We start from the raw sequence: 22,449 nt of genomic DNA on the forward strand, positions 1-22,449 counted from the left end.
AGATCCGATCTATCGAGGCGTCCACACGAGTTCTAGTTCGCGATTCGCGTTCGTTCGGGAACGAGCCAGCGACAGAACGACCAACCGAATTATCATTGTAATCTTTTTTTTCTGTTCGCAGAGGTTGAGTGCGAGGTGTCGAGTCAAGTGGAGTATTCTCTGCAAGCGATCTGGGGCGTGAGCATAAGAGAGCTTCACCTGGCGCTCTGGAAGCCCTGGAGCACCCTCCGCGACGCGTCCTTGAACGGCACTCTTCTGCAAGGCCACGCGCAGTATCTCACGCCGCCGCAAACGTATCCTTTTACGAAGAGACGATTGTTGCGTCGTTCTCGACCGCTGCGGTGGTTACCGGCAGTGCGCGAGTCTCCAGTGCGTTAGTCGCAGATAGAAATCCATGGAAACGTCGATTATGCTCCTTGACCAAAATGTGCAGTAGACAACCGCACGGCGAGGAGACGCTGAGACTGTCGCTACCGGCGCCCGAGCTGGAACTTGGGACACCTCCGCGCCTCTGTTACCCTCTGGTGATTTTTCTGACCCGTCGGGACAACGGGGATCCTCATCCCGACGAAACCGTGAGTATCCGAGATCTCGACAGCTTCGAACCTGTCCGGGAGCATAGATCGAAACCGAATCGGATCGGATCGGATCGAAACAGAAACGAATGAATAAGCGTTCTTGATCTAAATCCGGCTTCCCCCGTGCGTTGTTGCGTCCACTCCGTTATCCAGCCATGGATCATTGGCTACCGACCGGTGATTTTTAATTAGTCGAGCGATCGTGCAGAACACGGGAGTGGGGCGTGTCCTAGATAGCGGTCGTTGGTAGCCGTTGCCTCCGCTAACATTCTAGAGTCCTTTTCATCGGTTCCCCGTCGTTCAGCGTCTGACCCGTTTGCCTGCGATTCTTTCCTTTCGTCGCGATTCCCGGATAACCGATCTGTCAACGTCGAACGAAGATATTCGAAGAAGCACTCTCCCCGAGCACCCACCGAGGTGCTTCCCTCGCCGACAAAATTCGTACTTTAGAGGTCTGTCGATATCGTAGAGTTCCAGTAGGAAAGTCGTTAAACGGGATTGCTCGAGGATTTGGCCATGGAACGAGGAGGTCGGGAGTGTACGTATCGATAAAAGGGTCGTGTGCGTCGATCGCGTCGTTTCTTACTGCGGAACCTCGAAAGAGCAATTGTCTTTAGCGGCGCTGTAACTAACGACGCAGGGAGGGGAATGGAAAAGGAAGGAAGCGTTTGGAGGCGTGGGCCTCCTGGAGGACTCATCGGGGTAAGGCCTATCTGGTAGGGCCCTTCCTTTAGACGCGAGGATATCGCAAGCACTATAGCGGCTTGCTCTAGTAGCTCACTCGCTCATCGTTCGAACCAAATAATCGTCTTCGTATGCATTGTTTCACACTTCTTTTGTCTTCGCATCGATTTACAACAGTCTACAGGGTGTCCCAAAAATGTCTCGCAATCCGGAAATGGCGGGTTGCTCGGATCATTCGAAGCAACTTCTTCCTTTAGAAAAATGTTCTCCGAGGCACCGTTAACGAGTTATCAACGAAAAACCAGTGGCCAATAAGAATCGAGTACGGCTGACGCGAGGCGGCCCAGCCGACCAGCGCGCGAAGCCCGGTTCCGCTCGTTGGCTCGATCGCCTCGCGCCAGCCGAGCTCGCCTCTCATTGGTCACTGTTTTTCGTTGATAACTCGTTAACGGCGCCTCGGAGAACATTTTTGTAAAGGAAAAAGTTGCTTCGAATGATCCGAGGAACCCGCCACTTTCGGATTGCGAGACATTTTTGGGACGCCCTGTATATACAGACAGAATATACAGTATCGGACTCTGCCGTCCAGAGAAATAGCCTCGCGCAGAATTCAGCCGTACCTAAAAGGTTAAGGACAATAACGCGTGGATATAGGGATCGCTGATTGATCGGGATAGTTGCGGGAAAGGTTTCGACCGGACAGCCGTCTGCCGGCAGACGTAGGCGCGCAGCCTCAACACGCGTCCGTGTATTCTTAATGATTCGTTAAACTGGTTTGTTTGGAAAAGGTGGCACTGGTGAACGTGGTCCATATCAAGGATAGCGTGTGCACCCTGCCGACTTCGATCCTGGCGCAGTATCTGAAGCAAGCGAACGGCCAGTTATCCTGCCTCAAGGTGAGAGTCGAAAAAGACAAAGACACGTTTCGGCGTGTACCGGTAGGACGAGGAGAAAGAGTGGAGTAGAGTAGAGAATAAATCGTTTGACCCGGTTTCAGCAACTGTACCTGGCAACGGGCAACTCGACCAACTACGACGAAGGAGACGTGTCCTCCGGTCTTGGCTCGGCCCTGGCGCTCGCGGAGCCATGCAACAACAACGGGGGAGCTGCGAGGGGTGCGCTGGTCGCATCGGGAACCGGGGATCCCGAGGGATCGCTCTGGAACACGGCTGGGGAGCAACTTTGCGTCGTCTGCCAGTACTTCCCCCTTTCCAGAGCCCTGCTGCCCTGCAGGCACACCTGCATCTGCGCCTCCTGCTTCGGCAAGTTGGACCGGTGTCCCATGTGCAGGAGCCCCATCAAGAGCTACTTTTGCATCCGCGGCGAGGAGTACATGCCCCTCGAGGCGGAGATCAACCCGTGCAAGCAGAGACAGCCGAGCCACGGGCCCACCCACTGGCTGCACGATTGGAACGACCGACTCACCGATTTTCTCGGATTCGCGCGATAGGATCGCCCCTCGTTCCAAATCGAGTCGAATCGATTTCGAAATCAGGAGACTTACCGTGTTGTTTCGAGCCCGAGGGACCGCCCCGCGTTTCCAAGTGTAGCGTTCGCAACGACGAACGAAGGAGAACCGCTTTCTGTTAGCTTTCTGTTAGAGCAACGGGCAATTCGGGAAGCGTTCGAACGACAGAGAGAACGGGCGGTGTGTCGTTGAAAATATTTCCGAGATTTCTAAAATATCAGGAGAGGAAATCGGTGCCGACGATTCAACAGATTCAACGACGAAAATGTAAACACTTCTAAATCTCCTATGGAGTAACGTTTCAGATTTTTACCAAGTAACGTTGTATAAATACTTAAGGTGTACATACAAAATATTAGATAGGACGTGTCCGATTCTACGATTGCAACTAACGATTAAGTTATTGATATTATTTCATACGAACACAAGTTTATTCGATAGATCTAGAAGACATTAGTTCTGATATGCATGCCTTTAAAGTATTTCTCCAGTTTTCTCTCGCTCTTCTTCTCCATCTATTATTCCTCATTCTCTTTTCTCTCTTTTACCCCCCCCCCCCCTCTCTCTCTCTCTCTCTCTCTCTCTCTCTCTCTCTCTCTCTCTCTCTTTCTCCACCTGCTCGATTTGTCTAGCTGTAACGGATCAACGATCCGAAGGAAAATACTTTTTGTTTCCTTTGTAATTGCTCTGCCGTCCATGAGCAGCGATGGAGTGACTTTTACGCGAGGTTCTTCTGAAAAGAAAACGGTGCTCGGTCGGAGATTGAAAGGACAAACGAATGAACGTTCGGTGGAAATTAATTTAAGAGAAGAACGTTGCGTTTAACGTTAGGAACTGTAAATACACAGACTGTGATAATTGTAATAACATCTATTATGTACCAGACACACATCACGAAAGAATCCGGGCAACGCGGGACAGAAAATCGCTTTTGTATTTCACCGTTTGTTAACGCGTTATCGTTAGCCTACTTCCGGATATCTTCCGGAAATATGGGTTCAGAGAAAAAGCATGGTATTGTTCTCCCGCTCCGTTGATTTGTCACGAGAACAGAATTTTAAGCACGCGTCAGAATATTCGTGTTCTATACATGGACACTCTTTGGAATGAGTTACGAATTTTAGCCATTCGTGTTTCAAATATCAAATCGTGAATGTCGGAAGATTTGAATTTAACACTTGAAGAGTTTAAACGGAAGCTAGACTTAAGCAGTCCTTAATCTTTTCAATTTCGTTCTGTTCGCTTAAAGTGGTATTTCTCTCTCTCTCTCTCTCTCTCTCTCTCTCTCTCTCTCTCTCTCTTTCTCTCTCCCTCTCCTCCTTCCTCCCACTCCCGCCTACTCTTTCTCTTCTCTTTTTCTTCCTCATACTCTCTCGTTCTCTCTTTTTGTGATAAGCAGACCGCGAATATTTATGCAAACGTAGATTTAAAGAAATGTTTGCATAATATCCACGGTTTGGTAACAAGCAACCGAATAAACAAAATGCTTCGGTGATTCTTATCGCTGGCAGTGCTACAAGTGTGCGTGTCGTTAACAACGATAGGGATCATTGAAACGTCGCGTGTGGCACAGTTACACTGCTACAAGTACCCAACGCGTGTGCATGTAGGGGAGTACAATGAAACTATACGGCTAATTCAAGAGTAAAAGGCCTCTGAAGTCAATGTTATTGTAGTCGATGATCTTAACATCCTAATTTATATTTGATTCAACAAGTATGGAGTTTCGATGATGAAACAATGTCTGTATGTGAGAACCTGTATATAATTTATTTAATAAAGCGTATTCATGCTGTTAAATCGTGTCATGTACTTATACATGAGGCGTTGTTGGTCCATCCTGCGAACGAAATGCAAAAGATGATTTTAATTCCACACATCTGTATTGCAACTTTAATATCTAAATTAAATCTCTGAATCATATTTATATGCCCCTCCCTTACCCAACAATTATCTGCATGATAGGAAACAGAAGCCAAATGGAGAAATCCCTGCAATCTAGCGATTACAATGAATCTTACGAAATATATATCCAACAAGTACACACTGACAGAATTACTATTTAAACGATATGCCAGATTTGTTGTTTCTTTAAATTTAAACGACTTCAATCTAAAGGAGTGGTCCTTTTTAATTTGCGCGACAGAAAGAATATGTAGAGCAAGTTCTTTGTGTCCAAAGATCCGAGCTTCTATAGATCGGTGATTTTCGAGTTCGTTCGACTTTCTTCGGAAACGCTCGGGTCTCTAGCAACACACGGTCTGTGTACATACACATATTTCACTGTGTACGTACAACTCTGGTGACCGTTGATTAAGTTGACATTCGATTCTGGCTTTGCATTACATGTGTATTCGAATTTTTTTTCTCAAACGTCAGTCGAAATTTCGTCGACACGAGAATTAATATTGAGAAATTAACATTTCTCGTGTTGTCTTCCACGAGCAATGTCTTCGAGAGGAAGGTGAACGACGCACACGACCGCCCTAAGATGATTCGGTGAGCGAAAATAAGGACGCGGATCTACGTGCCTCGTGAAAATCACCGCAAAACTGTGTTGTGAACCGGCGCGTATTGTTCGCTTCTCTTTGTTCGTCACGGAAACTCGGTTGTTTTCGTTTCCGTTGGAACCTTCACCTCTAAGATGGTTTACCGCAACTAGAAGGATACGCGAGAGCCAGTTTTGGATGTCCTTTTCAGGCACATGTACACTCATCGATCAAAAGGGAATGTTTGTTTTGCTTTTCACTGGCTTCGAATCACGAGTTGTTGCAAAGGTTAACCCGAACCACAACACGATCACTTGATGAGGTGAGTGCGCGGTCCTTGTTTTTCTATCAGCTTTCACGTCTGACTCATTCGCGTGGTGATAACACCCGGTGTAAATTCGATCTTTCGAAATTTTCCATTTCAATATTCGTCAAACATCTAATGTGCTAATTTGAAACCTTACTTCGTTATTACAGTTTCTTAGTTGTGTCAGTGTTTCCCGGGATGAGTAAATTATATATTAAAATGTCTCAACTGTAGTCTACAAGCACGAGATGTTCGCGTAAAATTGAATTTTGACTGTGTGGGTTATTAGTTATCACTGCGGTGCATTACGGATTATAAAGGAAATCGAAAACCCTCTAAGCAAATTACCTTGCCTTTCTCATTACTTAACGTAATTTGCTGAGCTTTTAGGTTTGTGAATTTTTCAAATTTAACCAAGATCAAAATACTCAGTATCGAGAACTTTTTTAGAAATACAACTGGTAGTATATATTTTTAGGAGTACTTTGTCTAAATCTAAATATTATTACTAACAAATTTTGTGATTTTATCTGTCAGGTTTTGAAGAATAAATAACTGCCAATAACAGGAAGCAATGGCTGGCAGCGGAGAACTTTGGGTGCAATGTTTTACCTGTTGTTTAACGCAACAAGGACCAAGGACGCGCAATGGAAGGCAACGGTCGCATCAGAGATTAAGGATAGACCGCAGTATGATAGGGGTGCCGACAAATTTTAGACATACCGGTCATATAAGCAGCGGAGATGTGGATATGACCAGTGCGCAATTGTCCAATTTACAAGCACAGATGCAGATGAAAGGAGGCTATGACAACGCTTATGGAGTTAAGGTAACGTAACAAGTAAATATTTGAACTGAAAGTATAAGGATAAAAAATTATATGCGAATTAAAATTCATTTTAGGCATGTTGAAAATATTTATACAGTACATTTAGACTGACCTGGGAACAATTTTGAGATGAGACTATAAAATCGACGGTGTTTTTAATGTCTATCGTTCCTCGCATTGAAACAAACATACACATAGTCTGTATGTAAAGGTATGTTGCAAATGACGTCTTGTCTTGGAATGAAATCAAATGTACGAAGACCAAGCTAAACAGAATCTACAATTGCGAGATGTTAATTTCTACGGAGACTATGTCAAAAATTCGTATTTAATTACAAGTTACATTTAACTACCGTACAAGTTACGCTTTTATCGTAAAGACTGGATGCTCGATAGGAACAGAAACTGCCACATTATACACACAAGTTTTGAGGTGCATTATTTTTTCTTATAGTAACTTTGAATTATTCTTCCATTTAAAATAGTCGATGTTCGTTGATATACACACATTATACTAATTATGCTAGTTGTTATATCGAGCGTTACTCGTATTTACATGTTTTTTTTTTGATAACGCAATGACTTTTTACAGTAGTAAATCTATCATTAACAAATGTTAGATACCTGTCTTATACTTCCAAGTGAGAATATAAGTACTTCACGGTTACGTAATGCTTTTGTAAAGAGATAAAGAAAGAGGAAAGAATGTATTTTGCATGGTTTATCTGTGCCGATTAATGGATAAATATTTTAGCATATATGCGGTGGACACCAATGTTCACGAAGCACGGCCCATTTTTCCTACTTCTGTACTCCATCTCCCCAAAATGGGGCGCGTAAACCTACATTAGGTAACTTTTGGAATTTAGATGTGTCGAAAGAGTTAAGAAAAAATTGATTTGTACGTATTCTTCCTAGTCTATAATCATTCAACTACGAATCGTGAATTATTATAGCTATTGTTTGTTATACTTTAATCTTATAAATCGTGATCTCCCGAGGTGTATCCATGGATCAGTGACAAACGTATGGAGACGAAAAGGACGAGGAGGTAGGAGGACAAATAATCCGCAAAGGATTTTTTAGAATTTAATTTAAATCCTGGACCACTTAACATTGAAAAGTATATATTAGATAAATTTAGAAAGTATTCCTGTATATCTCCGAATTCTGATCGTCTTCTATATGTATACATCATGAATATTTATTTAGACTTTTGGTACTTTGGAAAAAGAAATTGTAAAGGAAACTCATAATGTACAAGCACTTATGGACTATAAGGAAATCGTACGTTGTAACAAGAGGTAGCTCTAAGTATTGTATTTAATATGCAAGAATAAATTTGTGTACTTGTAATCTGGTTTCATAGATATGATTTACTTTTTTTAAAAGTAGAAGGAATAATTTATCGATAACAAGCGCATCAATATTTTCTTTAATGTTATATAACATATTTATTTATTATTATTATTATTATTACATCTATCAGTATAGCTATATGTATATACAAAAGATATTTCTAAACTATATATCGCTATGTCAAGGTATAATATCACATAATATGTATGTGGATTGAGATCCATGTCCATTTAAGAAACTCGCTTCGTCCCCAAGTACAAAATATTCTCCTTAAAGCTGTCTCTCTCTCTCTCTCTCTCTCTCTCTCTCTCTGTCTCTCTCTTCAGTTAAAATCATGCAGTAACAAGTTTAAAAAATATTCACTTTGAAAAGAATATTCAGTGCAATACAAATTCTATATGTACATACACATCAAACATGCGTACACAGCCATGATGCTTTTGTAATTGTACTTTATGCATCCATTGGTCATGAATGGAACCAAGAAACGCCTGCGAGTCTTTCATTATACCATCTTTACGCTGCCTAGCTGAGCTGACAACCTATTTCGAGCATATTCGTTTTATACATGTATGTATATAAACGCACGCACACGTGTCTAGATTAATGCTAAAAATTAAAACAGAATAGCGAATATATACATCTAACTCGTATTTCTAGAAAAAACCTCAGTATTTACAAAAAATAAACTAGGCGAGTTTGAAGAAAACGCGACTTCGATATTTACAAGTCAGTTTGCACTTAACGATTATGCATACATTGTCGCCGCGTGTATCAAGAAATTTGTATCTAAGCAAATTGTACTCCAGTCTATGGAATTTATCTGTCGATTTTCCATTAACAATACAAATGTGCTCTAAATACATATCTAGTTCAAGGTGTTGATCGGAATGAATGGAACAGATTGCGAATCCCTAACAGAGCTCCTTTTCGCGTATATTCGTGTCACACATTGTTCAGAATTCATTTCTTTCTTCGTGGTTTGGCAGGTGTCATGTTATTACTTCTCTGTCCCCCCGCATTAAACGCCATTCTTGGAAACGGGCTTCCAGTAAACGTCAGGTGGCAACAGCAACTTGATGGAAACTTAAACGTGTCCGGGACCATCGTGCCGTCCGACAGCACTGCTGCAAGTTGTCTATAAACGTATTTTTGCTTGCAGGTTGTTTTATAGCCCTCTCCAGGTGAACCGATCACGTTGCAACTAGCGCTCTCCATGCTGCAAATAATTTAAGACTTGTCAGAAAAATAGCACATGGTAGATAGCCGGGTTCAAAGGTATTTTACTCATAGGATACCCACCTGCACTTCTCAATACGTACGCCCTGCTTAAAATTGTCCTGATTCGCAATGTATTTCCATTGGTTTTCCTTGTTCTCGGCTGTTTGAGGATATATTACTTGCTCCTGAAATAGTAAGCGTTTATTAAATCAATTATTTGTTTAGTAACAAGTTTGTCATTTTTAGTGGATAATATTCGGCAGATGTACATACAGTTGCTACGCAGAGTGGCGTGTCGTCATTTGCGTTGAGCCTCTCTTGTATTTGGGGCATCTAATAGGACCAAGATAAAATTAAAGATCGGTATTTCATTAAATATACATGTACATATACAGTTACCCACAAAATTAAGCGTACACTTTTTAAAACGCAATAACTTTTTTTTAAACTAGTCTGAGTGACTTGAATTTTTTTTAAACGATAGCAGGACGATGTCTACTAGACAATGACTATAATACTTTTTTTAAATTTTGCTATTACTTGAAATAACAAAAAAAAAGACTCATTCTTTAACTTTTTTATCTGAGCCTATAACGTAAATTTAAAAAATGCCTCTCGCAGATCTCAGTAACTTATATGCATGCTGAAAATTTTATCGAGATTAGTTTACGTTATTATAAGTTACAACAAATTAAAGATGACAAAAATCGCAATTTCGATCAAATTTTCACCACGCATACAAGTTACCGAGATCTACGAGGGGCATTTTTTAATTTTTTGTTGTAGATAAAAAAAAAAGTTAAAAAAACGAGAGTTTAATTTTTTGTCATCCCAAGTAATAGCAAAAATAAAAAAAAAGTATTTTAATCGTGGTCTAATAGACTAGCCCCGCTATCATCTAAAAAAAAAAATTCAAATCACCGAGTCCAGTTTTAAAAAAGTTATTTCGTTTTAAAAGGCGTACGCTCAATGTTGCGAGTATAACTGTGCATATATGTTCTAATAATTTGTCTACGAACCTCGTCAACAGAAGCCAGATATCTGAGACTAACGTTTCGTTGAATCGCCTGGGTTACTACGTGCTCGGGATAACCGTCTACCTTTTCGCAATACGTGGATCCCTTGCAGGCAGGCACTCGTGAAATCATGTCAGGAAACACGATCTTAGCGTCCGACTGCATTTGTTCAAAACCTGCGAGAATACGTGTGTTTACGATTATAAAATAATCGAGATACCCGAAACTTTGATACGTTCTTAGGAAACAAAAAGGACTGATAAGTGAATCAATGTATTAAAACGTCCTATCCGCATTCTAATTTTCTACATACGTACAATGATATGTAGATATATATATATATATATAGAGAGAGAGAGAAGATATATATATAATTAATATTATATTATTATTAATTATATTATTATTAATTATATTATTATATTAATATTATTATATTATATTAGTTATATATATAACTAATATATCGAAGAGAATAAGAGAGAAATTAATTGATAGGTACGAATTGGGGGGAATTTAAGAATTGTTGGCACGTATTTTCTTTTCTTTATGTACCTCTGTAACGTCTAATCGGGTATCTGATGGGCGTACGCCTGCGGTCTCTTCGTTGCGGTTCGTCATCGTTGTCGGACCAATCCTCGGTATCGTTCAAGTCCAATTCTGTCATAGTTTCTGGAACTGATTGTTGTTCGGGGTTCACCGCCGCCCTTGATTCCTCGACAGTGTCAAGAGATTGATCGGTGTCCTCATCTGCGTGGTATGGTAACGCACCCACGTTCAGTGCGATCTGCGAAAGCACATCCGATATATTAATCGAGATACGTCGCTTTAAAAAAAAATGTGCGTTTTGTGTACATATTATTCGACGTTCCGTTCGAGTCGTCGTCGCGCAAGCCCAAGTATGTAAGTACAGTGTAGTGTTAATGTCCCTTCAGAAAAACTAGAACTACCGTTACGTGTAAGTATGTATCCGGTATCCACACTCGCGGATCAACGAATACCGATTATCCTTTCTCTATTCAATGACTTACGCGAGTATTAATAATTCTGCACGCTGTGTGCTCGTTGCTGGCAATTTTAAACCTCGCAGGAATGATCGCGATTGGCCAGTCACTGGATCAGTTACGGCCAACAAACGCTAGATAATAATATTTTTGTGTTTCTTGTTTCTCCCGGCGAACCACACGTGTAACGTTGTTCGATGCGTATCTGGCACGTGTGCGATCTCGCAGAAAGAATTTTACGCATCAGTGTACGAACGGTCAACTATGTTTACTTTATCCTTCATAATAAATCCTTCCAGGCTATGAAACATTATGCCAGACGATAACTATACTACACACGATTTACTTTTTATTCCCTGCAACAAAGATCTATCGACATATATACTTGTCATATTTCATTGTTTTCCCTACCACTGTTTTCTGTAAAGTTTTTGCAACAGAAAACTCCATATATTATTTCTAATCGGTGGAAAGTTGAAGGACCGAAAGAAGTCTTCCATATTCCTATTATCCTAGCTTTTCGAGTCGAATGCATCATTCGAGCTGTGCCTGATCAAGATAAACATCTTTACAATCTCTTCACTATCCGAAGAATAATTAGTCTTAACTCGTTTATTCCGTCCTTTGGTAACAGGGGTTCTCAGTCGTACCTCTAAAATTTCTCTAATCTTTCTCGAGTTTTCTATATCGAAGTTTCGGAGAATCATTGAGAGCTCCTGCGTTAAAATATGCAATCGATCACCGAAGTACGCTTGTAAGTTGTCGGCGGATGCGTTGTAAATTCTTGGTGGCGAAATCACCGTCGTGCTGTACACGATAAACTTGAAGATACCTAACTTTGAGTTCGCTCAATAAATAGTAAGGGTATTTCGAAAGCAAAACACTTGTATTTTTTTTTTTTTTGACTTCTTCGGAAGATTATGGATTTCTGCGAAAGATATTACCACGAATCAGCAATATAAATCCGAAGAAAATCTAATATATTGTATTTGCAAGACTGCCGGCACTTGTTAACATTAACCGCGACGGTCACTTTCCGTGCAGAATTAATCGGGCAACGCTTTGAATCGCCTCGACGTCACCGTCCTCTAATATAATTTCACGCAGACATTGACCTGATAGTTGAACTTTTTTTTCCGGTTTATCGAACATTCTTGTGCTGATAAACCCACTGACATTAACCGTCTACTTTTTCACAAATCCACCCTAGCTCGTGAAATACAGTTACACGACGACGATAACAGATCTCGGATTACGTAAATATGACCGGCCGGCTGCTAATTGCAGACCGTGCGTTAACTACATATGAAATATTATAGAGTATCACGATTCACAATTTTATACATCGTGGACGTGTTTCGAATCATTGGTTTACACGTCCAGTAATTGGACGTTATTCGACTATCTGTAACGCATTTATTTCCGATAGCTTCGAACTGCTGAAATTCAAGATGCAACTACAGCACCGCCAAGTCGACTGTTTACAGATCACAAATCGAATGAAACTAGATCGAAGAAAATATATAAACGCGAATAATCGTGCGAATGAATACGGGAGACAAATTATGCGGCCTAAGCGAAGAAATCGCACAAATACTTTGATTGAAAACTGTACGGTATATATTGTTTGGTATCAAGTTCCCGGCAATTGCTGACTGCACGAGTTACTAACAGCGGACTAATGAGTTATTAACAGTAGACTTTTGAAAAAAACCACGTTTACTTACCGATAGGATTAAAAGACAAAGTGCTACGAATGCCAAGACGGGACTGCGATATTCTTGTCCCATTTTCTATAAATGTATCAACGTTGTCCAGATATCTCGAACGGGTTGCTCGGTTCTCGGTGACACGTGAAACCACAGCGCAAACACATGCACCGTTTCTTAGTAGGAAATGGTATTCTTCAGCACTGTGTTTGCAGTACGTCGTAGTCGCGTCGTCTAGTCCTGTGCCTCTCGGCGATTTTCCACGGACAGCCCACTCGCGAGCGAATGGATTTTTCGAGATGGAAAACGCACTTAGACACTATGGATCGCAACCGATGCGAAAGAGGAGCGCTCGAAGCTGGACTCTGTCGTCGACGGACCACTCGACGATCCTTCACGTTCGAACGACGGATCACGATTGACGATTGAACTGCGGTGTGGTACTTGTAGCCGTCGCCTGTTGCCTGCCGAGCGCGTCAACTGTCTTCTTACAGGCCCAGACTAGGGACCCAAGGGGCGGAACCATGCAAATGGGGGTGGATCCACCGATCTGACAATTGCGAGTATCCCCCTCCGGAGTTAGGGGTGCAGAGCGTAGAATGCGGAACAGGGCAGATCCACGGCTTCATGCAATTAACGGTTTACTTGCCGGAAACCTAATTCTTTAGTGAAAATAAAACTTTAGATGCTTCTTTTAATTAATCATTCTAAGTAAACTTATTCGTAGACTCGGAATCTTTGGAAGTTTATTACGTTACGGTTACATTATTCGAATTGTTGATTTTAACGAAACGATTTTCAATTTCTTTCAATTTCGAATTTCTTTCGATTGCATAAGTATTCATAAATATTTGATTCGTAATACGGTAGAACTCCTTTATATAAACGCATCGGAAGGAAATCAGTTCATGGCACTGTAGGTTCATGTAATAAGAGTCCGCTGATTTATCCTCACTACTCGTATCTTTTCGTTCAAATAACCGGAGTCCGCGTTCAAACAAATGGATTTAACCAACCCTGATTTCTAACAAGTGTTACTGTACTATTTTTGCCGCAAATAACATATATATTAAATAAATAACTCATAAATGTATCTTTACACAATCTGAATAATCGCAAATTAAAAAATTAGTGGCCCGTTATTTTGACGGATTCCGTAAACCTAATGTTAATTAATTTCTGAGATGATAACAATACTTGAGCCTTTACGAATATAAGGATAATAATTTGGTAAATCATGATGAATAAATTACTTTTCCAAATGTAATCATAACAACTGCATATATTTTGTATTACTTAATAAACATACAATACTATATACGTAATATACAGGGTCAATCCGGGGATTCCTGAGGTCAATTGAAGCAACTTTTTCCTTAGCGAAAATGCAATCCGCGGCATTGTTTACGAGTTATTAACGAAAAACAGTGACGACCAATCAGAGGCGAGATCATTTGGTGCGAGACGGCCGAGCCAATGAGCGGAGGTTAAGTTAAATGTTATATTCTTGTTTCGCTTCCTTCTAATCAAAAACCTACAACATACGTACATTTCGCACGAATAATAAACATGTTTTATTGTTTTCTAAAATGGTTTGCTAAACTTTAGGGAACAAGTTGACTGGTATTTATGTATCGAGCGGATTTACGAACAGAAAGGAAGTCCGAAGCAAGTGGAGAGCTAGTACGGGGGATCAAGTCGGTTACCTGCCGATTTCTTCGTTCAGCCGTGCCGACCGTAATAAAAGGATCATAATGTAGTCGACGTTTAGGTTTTGCGAGTCAGGCCTATACCCGAAATAATTGTAAAACGTTCCGTCACAAACCCTTTTAATCTGCAATGTCTACATTTTACTTTCCTAGGTTCGGGTCTCGAGTGAAATTCGGGTACATACCGTCATAAAAGATAACTGTGGATTTTTATGCATTTATGGGATATACCGATTTATGACATGTATGAAAACGTATAAATTAACAAAGTTTAACAGCATTCTGATTTTCTTTTTGCAGTAAATAATTCTTTATACAATAAAAGAAATTTTTGTCTATTTCTAATTTTTGTGAAATGTATGAAAATGAGATTTTATATAGAAACCCACAGTCCTATTACAAGTTTTTGTAGAAACATACAACGATAACAGAATAATAAAATTGAAATAAACTGTTTTATATTTTACAAATATAAAAGTAATTCATTATTTATTTTTATTTAATCGAGCACTATAGGAAAAACGCGCAGAATTGATTGTATATGTTTGAAATTTATGCACGTGCGACGTTACTTCGATTTGAATCTCATAATGTCCGATATAAAAAGCGTTTTATCTTTCTTGTGCCAACATTTTAAACTATCGGTCAATGTTTTCATTAAACCTGAATATTTTAGACTAGCAAAATTTAATGATTGTGCGGAAAATGTTGTAAGCATTTGCCAGAGTTTTTCCATAACCTGTATATGCGACGCTATATAAACTGTAGGCAAAATATTGGTCGATGATTTATTTTCTGTAATAGGTTATGGTATTCTGGGTAGTATTAAACGTCTTGAATTATCACGTTATGCAAGACAAGCAGGTCGATATTGACTTTCAACATTATGGTAAATTTCTTTGGTTAAGTGCATTTCAGTTTATTAACTCATTTGTAAATGTATATTACGTTTTTCATATCAGTCACTACTACCATGTACTAAAATCGAGCATATTTTTAGATACAGTGTGAGCCACAAAATTGTATTTTGCATATCTACAGTATCCTTCTATCGAATTTTATGCTTCTAATAGACACGATAAAAACAGCAGATACTTATTATTAGCATTTGCTTGGCTTCTTGTAACACAAAATACTCTAGACATTTTAATTAGGAAAATTCTTTCAAACAGTGCTCTTGGAAGGGAATGCTCGAAACCAAACAATTCAGAAGTAGTCTAAAACTTAGTTATAATTTAAATTTAATTAAAAATTAGATATTTCTAAAGAACTGTTTGCTTTTTAAGAAAGAAAAGTATTGCACAATGTGCCAGAAACCTTGGTTGCTCAGCTAGATAGTATTATACATTTAAATGGTAAAGTGAATTACAATATCAGAGAGATATATAATCTTGTTTCAAGAGAGCTAATTTAGTAAGCAGAGTTCATGCTGCAACCATCAATGTCAGTGGTTTTCCTCATTTGAGTGTATCAGAACCAGCTTTAGTGAAACGTATTGCAACTACTGATAAATGTTAGCTTTCTAAGGAATATGAAAGATACTTGTAGGAATTACACATTGCAGAAAACTTACTGGATAGAAATTCTAAATAGTAGAGAAAAGAGCACATATTCTTTGAATGGATGGTATATCGTATATACATTAATACATGTTTCACCTAAAAGGATCATATTGTAATAATAGAAACCCAATTTTCAGGTAACAGTAGTACAAGAACACAAAAAGCATTCAAGTTCGAGTTCTCTTGATATCAACTGGAATGAAATTTTCAAATTTATAACTATGTTACATTGTATCATGCAATGATAATTCGAAGCTTTTTTGTCTCAATATAACCATGGCTGTGAGGACCAAGAATTCACAGCTGCATCACGGTTAATGAGGGTGCCAAAGGATTGAGATGCAATGGAGGATCAGTTGATAACGATGTCAGCAGAATTGGAGAGAGAAACGAAAAGTCTGTCAGAACACAAGGAAAAGTTATCCGAGGAATTGAAAAAACTTTTACATATAATTCCTTCCTGTATACAACTTTGACAGTTTATAACAAAATAAAAAAGGAAGACGCAAACACGCGCTTGAACAAAATAATATGTTATAGTTATAGAGCACCTAAGCGTCACCACTCCATCAACCACCCCAAACGATGATATGACCACATTGAGAATAGTCACCAGAAATATGCCGATCACTGTCCAGTTGTTCGCACTCAGCCTTGCACATTTGAGCATTGTCCTTGACGTTGTATCTGCTGTTCCAAATCAAACCTATCCCCACTGCAATCTGAAGAAATAGTCTGGCACCTATCGTGACCAGCGATGGATAGAAGTATGAATGCTCTCTGTCGGTCTCTAGAATGTAATGTAACTGATTGGCATTTGCTGACAACAGAGTCAGGTCCATCGTTCCATGGGCCAAGGTTTTCTTGTGCTGGCAAATATTAACATCGGGAATAAGTTCGCGTTCAGATATATAAGTCTGAAGTGGATCTACTATCTAGTTTGTCTGAAGAATGATCACAATCGACGATTCTTTTCCCGACTCGTGGTTGTCTCTCTCCAATCCAGGGGTTAACGAAGGGTTGTTCGAATTGTCTGTCTATAACGGAGAATCAAATAGAAGTTTCATGACAACAGCTTTGCATTCCTCGCTCGACAGTGGCTGAGCTGCCTCTGTGATGTCCGTGATGTCATCCATCCACAGAATTTCATCCCCGTTATGTTTCAATAGATCCATATTTTTATACAAACTGTTTGTCAATCCTAATGTTCGGTTTCAGGCGAGACGGAACGGTATTTGATACGCACCCTTATCAGTGTACAGGAAATGTACGGTTCTGAAGGTCCAACATTAGGAGAAGTAGCTATCGGGTTCACTGGTTACTTATCTCTGTAACACAATTACGAAAATGGAAGTTTGCGGTTTGCGATTTGTGATCTATACCGTTTTCGACTAATTGACGACGCGTGCAACAATAGCTTAAGAAAATTGTTCAGAGAAATCTTGACCGAGCTGTAAATTGAAATAGCAAACAATTTCGAAACATTGCTGAATGAAAAAAATGCATTCATGATGAGAGGGTGCAATTAGCGAAAAAAGCTATTAAAAAACTCTATAAATCTTTGCCAAAGAGAATGATAGCTGTTATTAAATGTAAAGGAGGAACCACAAAATATTAGGCATTAAATGTCATTCATTGGTTCATTGCTATAGATAATTTTTAATTAAATGTTCTATCATTTTGTCCCATTGCATTTCTATAAAAATTCTTTTTTCTCATTTGTGTATGTTTATAGTAGTATAGTAAATTCTCCCCACCAATTGTCCTTCAACTCGTACACAAAAATGGACAACTTGGGAAGAGGGGATACGATTATTCGAGTCTCGCGGCTCGTTTTTATAGTTGCCGATTATCAACAACTATAAAAACGAGTCCCGAAACTCGAATAATTATATCCTCTCTTCCTAATTTGTCTATTTTGGTTTACAAGCTGATGGACAATTGGGAAGAATTTATTGTATTTGCAAGTTTGCATAGAAACAAAACTTTGGTTGTAATGTTAAATAAATAAAAATTATATTAATTTCAAAGTACGCTATCATTTTGTTCCGGAGTGTAGGAATTTGTTGATTATCCTCACTACATACTTGTAAATTTTCATTCAAATAACCGGAGTTTGCGTTCAGATAAATAAATTTAACCAACCACCTAGCACTAGATATACGGAGTACTAAAAGCAGCTGTTTTATATTTGTTTATAAAAGTAACAGCAAGACATTTACTTTAATTTTTAACAAGTGTTACTGCAATATTTTCCGGAAGTAACGCATGTATTAAATAAATAATCCATAAATGCATCTTTACACACACAATCTGAATAATCGCAAATTAAAAAATTAGTTACGCCCGATATTTTGACGGATTCCGTAAACCTAATGTTAGTTAACTTCTGAGATGATAACAATATTTGAACCTTTACGAATATGAGGACAATAATTCGGTAAATCATGATAAATAAATTATTTTTGAAAATGTAGACATAACAACTGTATATACTTTGCATTGCCTAATAAACATGCAATACTATATAAGTAATTTATGTAATAAAACAGAAAAATTAATATTAATAACTAGATGCGTAATGTATGTTTTACATACCGTTAAATGTTGTATTCTTGTTTCGCTTCCTTTTAATCGAAAACCTACAACATACGTATATTTCGTACGAACAATAAACACGTTTCATTGTTTTCTAAAACGGTTTGCTAAACTTTACGGAACAAGTTGACTTGTATTTACGTATCGAGCGGATTTACGAACAAAAAGGAAGTCCGAAGCAGGTGGACAGCTAGTACGGGTGATCAACCCGCTTACCTGCTTCGTTCAGCCGTACCGACCGTAACGTAGTAGGCGTTTAGGTATTGTGAGTCAGGCCTGTACTCGAAATAATAGTAAAACGTTCCCCGTCACCGTTCCTTTTAAACTGTGTCTGCATTGTCTACATTTATTTTCCTCCGTTCGGGTCTCGGGTGAAATTCGGGTAAATACTGTCATAAAAGATAACTGCGGATTTTTATGCATTTATGGGATATACAGATTTATGAAATGTATAAAAACGTATAAATTAACAAAGTTTAACAGCATTCTGATTACAAGTTTTTGTAGAAACATACAACGATAACAGAATAATAAAATTGAAATAAAATGTTTTATATTTTACAAATATAAAAGTAATTAATTATTTTATGTTATTTAATCGAGCACTATAGAAAAAACGCGCGGAATTGATTGTATATGTTTGAAATTTATCCCCGTGCGACGTTACTTCGATTTGAATCTAATAATGTCCGACATAAAAAGCGTTTTATCTTTGTTGTGCCAGCATTTGAAACTATCGGTCAATGTTATCATGAAACCTGAATATTTTAGACTAGCAAAATTTAATGATTGCGCGGAAAATGTTGTAAGCATTTGCCAGAGCTTTTCCATAACCTCTATATGCGACGCTATATAAATAGTAAGCAAAATATTGGTCGATGATTTATTTTCTGTGATAGATTAAGGCATTCTGGGAAGTATTGAACGTCTTGAGTTTTCACGTTATACAAGAAAAGCAGATCGATATTGACTTTCAACATTATGGTAAATTTCTTTGGTTAAGTGCATTTCAGTTTATTAACTCATTTGTAGATATATATATATATATATTACGTTTTTTATATCAGTCACTACTACCATGTACTAAAATTGAGCATATTTTTAGATACAGTGTGGGCCACAAAATTGTATTTTGCATATCTACAGTATCCTTCTATCGAATTTTATGCTTCTAATAGACACGATAAAAACAGCAGATACTTATTATTAGCATTTGCTTGGCTTCTTGTAACACAAAATACTCTAGACATTTTAATTAGGAAAATTCTTTCAAACAGTGCTCTTGGAAGGGAATGCTCGAAACCAAACAATTCAGAAGTAGTCTAAAACTTAGTTATAATTTAAATTTAATTAAAAATTAGATATTTCCAAAGATCTATTTGCTTTGTAGGAAAGAGAAGTATTGCACAATGTGCCAGAAACCTTGGTTGCCCAGCTAGATAGTATTATACATTTAAATGGTAAAGTGAATTACAATATCAGGGAGATATATAATCTTGTTTGCAAGAGAGCTAATTTAGTAAGCAGAGTTCATGCTGCAACCATCAATGTCAGTGGTCTCCCCCATTTGAGTGTATCAGAACTAGCTTTAGTGAAACGTATTGCAACTGCTGATAAATGTCAGCTTTCTAAGGAAGATGAAAGATACCTGCAGGAATTACACACTGCAGAAAATTTACTGGATGCACATTCTAAATGGCAGAGAAAAGAGCACATATTCTTTGAATGGATGGTATATCGTATACACATTAATATATGTTTCACCTAAAGGGATCGTATTGTAATAATAGAAACTCAATTTTCAGGTAACAGTAGTACAAGAACACAAAAAGCATTCAAGTTCGAGTTCTCCTGATATCGACTGGAATGAAATTTTCAAATTTGTAACTATGTTACATTGTATCATGCAAGGAAAATTTGAAGCTTTGTCGTCCCAACATAACCATGGCTGTCAAGACCAAGAATTCATAGCTGCATCACGATTAATGAGGGTGCCAAAGGATCGTGATGCAATGGAGGATCAATTAAGAACGATGTCAGCAGAATTGGAGAGAGAAACGAAAAGTCTGTCGGAACGCAAGGAAAAGTTATCCGAGGAATTGAAAAAACTTTTACATTTAATTCCTTCCTGTATACAACTTTGATGGTTTATGACAAAATAAAAAAGGAAAACGTGAACACGCGCTTGAACAAAATGATATGTTATAGTTATAGAGCACCTAAGCGAGTCTCACGTCGTGGGAAGAGCCGTCGCCACTCCATCGACCACCCCAAACGACGATATGAACACATTGAGAATAGTCACCAGAAATATACCGATCACTGTCCAGTTGTTCGCACGTTCAGCCTTGCACATTTGAGCATTGTCCTTGACGTTGTATCTGCTGTTCCAAATTAATCCTATCCCCACTGCAATCTGAAGAAATAGACTGGCACCTATCATGACCAGCGATGGATAGAAGTATGGATGCCCTCCGTCGGTCTGTAGAACGTAACGTAACTGATTGGCATTCGCTGACAACAGTGCCAGGTCCATCATTCCTTGGGCCAAGGTTTTCTTGTGCTGGTAAATATTAACATCAGGAGTAGGCTGAAGTGGAGGTACTATCGGGAAAAATGGAGTCAAGCTGTCTGGAAATTTCGGATGATCTGACTGTGGTGTCCGAGGATCCTTTGGTAGCAAGCCATCGTCTATTCCCCGATGATCGAACCCGATCGGCGGTTTTCCTTCCGGCTCGAGGTCGTCGATCTCCGGTCCAGAGGTTGGCCGAGGGTTGTTCGTATTGTCTGTCTCTAACAGAGCACCAAATCGAGGTCCGATGGCAACAGCTTCGAATTCTTTGGACGTCAATGGCTTAGCTACTTCGTCCGTGATGTCGTCCATGTACAGAATTTCATCCCCGTTATGTTTCAATAGATCCATATTTCTACACGGACTGATTGTAAATATTAATGTTGGCTTTCGAGCGAGACAGAATGCTATTCGATACGCACCCCTATCAGTGTACAGGAAATGCACGGTTCTGAAGGTCCAACATTAGGGCAAGTAGCTGTCGGGTTCACTGGTTACTTATCTTTGTAAGACAATAACGAGAATTGAAGTTTGCGGTTTGCGATTCACTGTCTATACCGTCTTCGGCTAAATGTGCGACGCGTGCAACAATAACTTATGCCAGCACACCACCACCACCACCACCACCGCGCTCAGACCAAACAGATCTGCTGGCCACGCGATCATAGGAACGCGAACTTCCTCCTATTCACTCGATGAAAACAGGCTGATTCACGATCGGCGTTCGTGATGTCATCATTAGAACGTCACAACTTCCTTGAACATTGGATTTACCAGCCGGTCAGAGCTATTATTCCGTTAATTCAATGCTGCACGCATTATCGTTGTAAAATGTTACATTTTATCTAGCACGTTCGCTCGAATTCATTAAGCGAGTCATTAAGTGGTGCCTTGGAATGGGCTTTCACCTAAACCCTCCGGTGTCTAGAACACTGTTAGAACACTGTTATTAGTTACGTGCTATTGTCACGTGTTTTACGAGGAAAATGAAAATGACGTTCTCTTCTGTTGGCTCGAGTCAAGGCTTTTTATGCGACTGACAGTGGGAAGTAGGGGAATGGCATTACTCCAACGAAACCTTGTAAGATCGTCGATGTACTATAAATAATATGTAACGGTGGTTCATGCGATCCACTAATCAACATGCTGCTCTGCTCGAAATAACGAAAGTAACATAAATAACACACAAAGCGGACATATCCTCGTTGCATTGTCGAAAAGTTGGTTCTGCTATCGTACTGAAAATCTGTACTGAAAAAAATGGTAAAATCGAGGCATATATTTCTTGTCGAGTCTTTGCTGCCAGTAGTGTAAAACGTGTGCCCTCTCCGCGATGAGTCGTAA

At 39.2% G+C, this 22,449-nt stretch overlaps 7 protein-coding genes and 1 long non-coding RNA gene across 14 annotated transcripts in view; 4 read left to right on the plus strand and 4 right to left on the minus strand.

Annotated features, from left to right (window-relative positions):
* LOC117223339 (cell growth regulator with RING finger domain protein 1) overlaps window positions 1–4,530 on the plus strand; it is a 49,563-nt gene extending 45,033 nt beyond the window's left edge. For 2 of the 3 annotated variants that reach the window (XM_033475576.2, XM_033475577.2), the window contains exons 3-6: window positions 122–293; window positions 434–575; window positions 2,051–2,158; window positions 2,260–4,530. In XM_033475576.2, coding sequence (XP_033331467.1) covers window positions 122–293; window positions 434–575; window positions 2,051–2,158; window positions 2,260–2,712 — 875 coding nt within the window. In that variant the 3' untranslated portion in view covers window positions 2,713–4,530. The remainder of the gene's footprint in view (window positions 1–121; window positions 294–433; window positions 576–2,050; window positions 2,159–2,259) is intronic. The other variant, XM_033475574.2, reaches the window with a different exon arrangement.
* Window positions 4,531–5,018: 488 nt separating this feature from the next.
* On the plus strand, window positions 5,019–7,711 carry Spec2 (CDC42 small effector protein Spec2). Of its 3 annotated transcripts, none has more exons than XM_033475600.2 (3): window positions 5,019–5,541; window positions 6,064–6,355; window positions 6,430–7,711. In XM_033475600.2, the coding sequence occupies exons 2-3, from the start codon at window positions 6,101–6,103 to the stop codon at window positions 6,436–6,438; spliced, it is 264 nt and encodes an 87-aa protein (XP_033331491.1). In that variant the 5' UTR covers window positions 5,019–5,541; window positions 6,064–6,100; the 3' UTR covers window positions 6,439–7,711. The 3 variants fall into 3 exon arrangements, with proteins under 3 accessions (XP_033331491.1, XP_033331492.1, XP_033331490.1); XM_033475601.2 differs by lacking the exon at window positions 5,019–5,541 and adding an exon at window positions 5,564–5,987; XM_033475599.2 differs by lacking the exon at window positions 5,019–5,541 and adding an exon at window positions 5,565–5,916.
* A 73-nt stretch (window positions 7,712–7,784) lies between these two features.
* LOC117223342 (protein spaetzle) lies at window positions 7,785–13,070 on the minus strand. The gene is made up of 6 exons (XM_033475585.2): window positions 12,683–13,070; window positions 10,507–10,738; window positions 9,955–10,127; window positions 9,209–9,268; window positions 9,017–9,120; window positions 7,785–8,933 (listed from the first exon to the last, which is right to left on the minus strand). Exons 1-6 carry the CDS (start codon window positions 12,743–12,745, stop codon window positions 8,678–8,680), a joined length of 888 nt encoding a protein of 295 aa, XP_033331476.1. The 5' UTR covers window positions 12,746–13,070; the 3' UTR covers window positions 7,785–8,677.
* An 858-nt stretch (window positions 13,071–13,928) lies between these two features.
* Window positions 13,929–14,485, minus strand: LOC143260196 (uncharacterized). Its single transcript, XR_013034326.1, has 2 exons — window positions 14,371–14,485; window positions 13,929–14,198 (listed from the first exon to the last, which is right to left on the minus strand). It is a non-coding gene; the product is annotated as an uncharacterized LOC143260196 (long non-coding RNA).
* Window positions 14,195–16,465, plus strand: LOC143260193 (uncharacterized). 2 transcript variants are annotated; one of them, XM_076525021.1, is made up of 3 exons: window positions 14,195–15,083; window positions 15,178–15,262; window positions 16,073–16,465. In XM_076525021.1, exons 1-3 carry the CDS (start codon window positions 14,928–14,930, stop codon window positions 16,120–16,122), a joined length of 291 nt encoding a protein of 96 aa, XP_076381136.1. In that variant the 5' UTR covers window positions 14,195–14,927; the 3' UTR covers window positions 16,123–16,465. The 2 variants fall into 2 exon arrangements, with proteins under 2 accessions (XP_076381136.1, XP_076381137.1); XM_076525022.1 differs by lacking the exon at window positions 16,073–16,465 and adding an exon at window positions 15,374–15,518.
* On the minus strand, window positions 16,367–16,977 carry LOC143260194 (ninjurin-A-like). Its single transcript, XM_076525023.1, has one exon. It carries the CDS (start codon window positions 16,775–16,777, stop codon window positions 16,505–16,507), a length of 273 nt encoding a protein of 90 aa, XP_076381138.1. The 5' UTR covers window positions 16,778–16,977; the 3' UTR covers window positions 16,367–16,504.
* A 1,951-nt stretch (window positions 16,978–18,928) lies between these two features.
* LOC117223340 (uncharacterized) lies at window positions 18,929–20,711 on the plus strand. The gene is made up of 5 exons (XM_033475578.2): window positions 18,929–19,338; window positions 19,433–19,517; window positions 19,639–19,850; window positions 19,924–20,265; window positions 20,339–20,711. Exons 1-5 carry the CDS (start codon window positions 19,219–19,221, stop codon window positions 20,675–20,677), a joined length of 1,098 nt encoding a protein of 365 aa, XP_033331469.2. The 5' UTR covers window positions 18,929–19,218; the 3' UTR covers window positions 20,678–20,711.
* LOC117223345 (ninjurin-A) lies at window positions 20,633–21,745 on the minus strand. Of its 2 annotated transcripts, none has more exons than XM_076525016.1 (2): window positions 21,528–21,745; window positions 20,633–21,460 (listed from the first exon to the last, which is right to left on the minus strand). In XM_076525016.1, exon 2 carries the CDS (start codon window positions 21,454–21,456, stop codon window positions 20,764–20,766), a length of 693 nt encoding a protein of 230 aa, XP_076381131.1. In that variant the 5' UTR covers window positions 21,457–21,460; window positions 21,528–21,745; the 3' UTR covers window positions 20,633–20,763. The 2 variants fall into 2 exon arrangements, with proteins under 2 accessions (XP_076381131.1, XP_033331478.1); XM_033475587.2 differs by having other exon boundaries at window positions 20,633–21,469.
* Between the last annotated feature and the right edge of the window lie 704 nt (window positions 21,746–22,449).

Source organism: Megalopta genalis, chromosome 10 (genome assembly GCF_051020955.1).
Source record: "Megalopta genalis isolate 19385.01 chromosome 10, iyMegGena1_principal, whole genome shotgun sequence".
Lineage (NCBI taxonomy): Eukaryota > Metazoa > Arthropoda > Insecta > Hymenoptera > Halictidae > Megalopta > Megalopta genalis.